The sequence below is a fragment of the Dendroctonus ponderosae genome, unplaced genomic scaffold (assembly GCF_020466585.1).
Source record: "Dendroctonus ponderosae isolate FM_Combo_2020 unplaced genomic scaffold, Dpon_F_20191213v2 Dpon_F_20191213_5, whole genome shotgun sequence".
Lineage (NCBI taxonomy): Eukaryota > Metazoa > Arthropoda > Insecta > Coleoptera > Curculionidae > Dendroctonus > Dendroctonus ponderosae.
This window is the reverse complement of record NW_026018715.1, coordinates 13,691,719-13,694,578: the sequence shown is the minus strand read 5'-3', so window position 1 is coordinate 13,694,578 and position 2,860 is coordinate 13,691,719. Positions and strand designations below refer to the sequence as shown.

The 2,860-nt window shown below is 41.1% G+C and overlaps 1 protein-coding gene across 1 annotated transcript; it reads right to left on the bottom strand.

Moving 5' to 3' along the window:
• Positions 1-343: 343 nt before the first annotated feature.
• Positions 344-2,222, bottom strand: LOC125504626. Its single transcript, XM_048666891.1, has 2 exons — positions 1,373-2,222; positions 344-1,313 (listed from the first exon to the last, which is right to left on the bottom strand). Exons 1-2 carry the CDS (start codon positions 1,512-1,514, stop codon positions 379-381), a joined length of 1,077 nt encoding a protein of 358 aa, XP_048522848.1. The 5' UTR covers positions 1,515-2,222; the 3' UTR covers positions 344-378.
• Positions 2,223-2,860: the final 638 nt, after the last annotated feature.

Genomic DNA, 2,860 nt, shown 5'->3' with positions numbered 1-2,860 from the left:
CATCAACTTCCATGGAAAATAGCTAAAGTGTCGTACTCTCCTTAGGCAAAAGTTCACTCAAATCCGGACATCTGTTGAATTTGTAGAGAGTTTTAGCTTGAAGATTCAGGGGCAAAATGTCACCGTTTGCAGTCGCATCAAAATTCTTAACTTCGAATTGGGCTCAAAAGGGGAAGTTGAATTTCCAAAATCAGTAGGCGTTGATTTTTCTTGAACGCTCAAGCAAACCACTTCTGAAGATGCAAGCCACTCGTGCTTGCGAAACGTCAAGAAGAAATTCTACCGAACGACGGCCTAAAAGGTTTCAGGTCTAGTTAACTCCTTACGAGAGCAAAATTCCGTATCAAAATGCTAAGCACAATTTTTAATCTTTCAAAATCAATGTACAGTCACTCGAAGATTTAGCACTGCACCTTCCTTCAGCATGGCCCTAAGTGAGGACCTGGTAACGACTAGACCTTGCAATCGATGTTTCACATTGGCGAAATCCTTGTCCAGTACCTTGGACACTCCACAGAAAGCCGACAGGGACACAGAATCGTCCTTGGAGCTCAATTCTAGAGTGCATCTGTGGGACTCTTCCGAGTTGGTGAACAGCCAGAAGAAGCAGCAGGAAGACATCGGTTTGCTTTCATCTGACCCGCTGGCCATTAGCCAGAAGGTGCTGATGGGGATTTTCTGGCAGAATTTGTTGCAAGTCCTCACTATGCTTTCGGATCCGCCCACTTTGAGGTAGTCAATGCGATTGACTTCGTAGACTGTTATCATGGATAAGCAGAAGTGGAAGTTGTATTCGATCAGGGATATGTCGCATGGTAGGAGGAGTTCCTTCCCCCGTTCCACTGTCCAATTGGACACGTCGTTGTGCTCGGACTTGAAATGGTTGACAAACTGGGCCACAGCCACTGTTTTATGGCATGGTTTGTGCGGACATCTGAAGGGCCTTTTGGAGGCCGAAGGCGGTAGACTGAGTACAGACTTGGGCGGGTTTGGCCGGTTTTTCCTAGCTAAAGTTGGATTGGATCTGCAACCCACCTGGGATCCATAGAATTTTTCCTTGCTCATTCCTATGAGGGCTTCAAACAGTTTGTCCTCATCATGCGAAGTGATTTGCGATGTTGAGGGCGTAAAAAAATCTTGGTAGTTTTTTGAGTAATTGTATTTGGTGACGGGCAGCGTGTTCACGTTGTAGCGATAAGGCCTGCCAATTCCCGGCCTTAAATTCGCTTTACTTCGGCAATCTGGCATTGCTCTGGAGTCCTCAAGGTCTCCAGCGCTTCTGCATAGTGGACATGATAAATTTGCGCCATTACCTAAGAGAGTACATGCAAAATTGGCCCGTTGTGCCAGGAAGAGGTTCCACTTTGCCTACCTCTGGGTCCAGGTTTCAACCTCTGGAAGCAAACCTGGCAACAAATGTGCTTTTGGATGCAACAGAAAACGGGAAAGCGATCCGGGATCCGATTGCACACTACGCAAACTTCTCGATTTCTCCAGCTGGACGCACTATCCATCACAATTTGTTTCTGCGCACCCCGGTTCTCTTTATATGCATGTTTTATGAAACTACCAAAATTTTGGCATAAACCAATGGGCGGAATGGGGTGTTATGAATTTTGAATTTTTTTAGTTGCTCGACATTTAAATAGCGCATGTCATAATTGACTTTGGCTCTGGATTGGTTAGAAAGTCACCAGCATACCGATAGGGTCGAAAAGTGAATACAACTTTGAATGGACGAAAACCACTCAAGACTTTCGCTTCTTCTCTTTTTCAACTGCAAGCTTGCTCCTCAAGTTTTCTTCCCTGCATGTCATTTTCTTCGTCATTCCTTCTTCAGCTTGTTGTGGTTCAGCCTTCAGGTTCTCATTGTTCTCTTTTGGGGCTCTAAAAACGTTTTCCATTCTTCTAGTGCTTTGAATGCACCTTTTTCACTTTCGCAAACTTCTCCCACTACAGAAAATTGAGGACTTTTTTATATTTTTTGAAGTCAAAGTCAAACAGCTCTTCATTTTCATCCGCTTCCTTGAATGTTATTTTCTTTGCCATTCATTCCTTTCTCAACATTTTGTGGTTGAGCTTCGATTGCATCATTGTTATCTTTTTTTTGAGGTTTAGTGGTCTTGATTCTCGTTTTTGTGGGCTGCATTCTATCTTGCATACCGCGCTCAGAATCTTTGGTAAACTTCCCCCAATACAAAACTGAAGTATTTCTTTAATCATCTTTAACTTGAAGCTCTTTATCTTCATTCTCTTCTATTAAAGTAATTTATTTTGCTAATTCTTCCTCAACTTTCAGATTTTTATTGTTACCTTATGGGATTTTAATGATGTTTCCTATTTTCCATTGATCTAAATGCCTGCCTTTGGCGATTGCTTTCCATCTTTGAGTATCTTCGATAGTTTCCATTCAGCATCAGTTGCATCGCTGCAACTCTTCAGTGAACTTCTCTCAATCCTCCACTTTAGTTTTGTTAATTTTCCAATTTATTTTATTTTGTGTTTTTCTGCAGTTATGCAGGTTCTTCCGTTGGAATGGCTTAATAATCGATCGGCTCAATTGGGTGAAAATTCACAGATTTCTTTAAACAGTCATTTATTTAATGAATAATTCCCAAAAAAACACAATTTGTCATACATTGTAGCCAGCAAGGACGTTTTCTTCGGATTTCGATATGTTTTGGAGTCAATTTCGATCGGAACATTATAGATTCGCAAGAACAATTTCATATTTTGTAAGCATTTTGCACAATTTTGAACAGACACAAACTATTCACTAACTGAAATCTACGTAGAATGGCTGAATCCACGTAAATTAATTAAAATTTACAAACGAATTGTTCTTAATATTTAAAAAAAT

Coding starts and splice junctions, on each gene's coding strand:
- LOC125504626 (XM_048666891.1), bottom strand. CDS start 1,514: ATGGATAGTGCGTCCAGCTGGAGAAATCGAGAAGTTTGCGTAGTGTGC. Junction 1,314..1,372: donor GTTGAAACCTGGACCCAGAG/GTAGGCAAAGTG, acceptor GTACTCTCTTAG/GTAATGGCGCAAATTTATCA.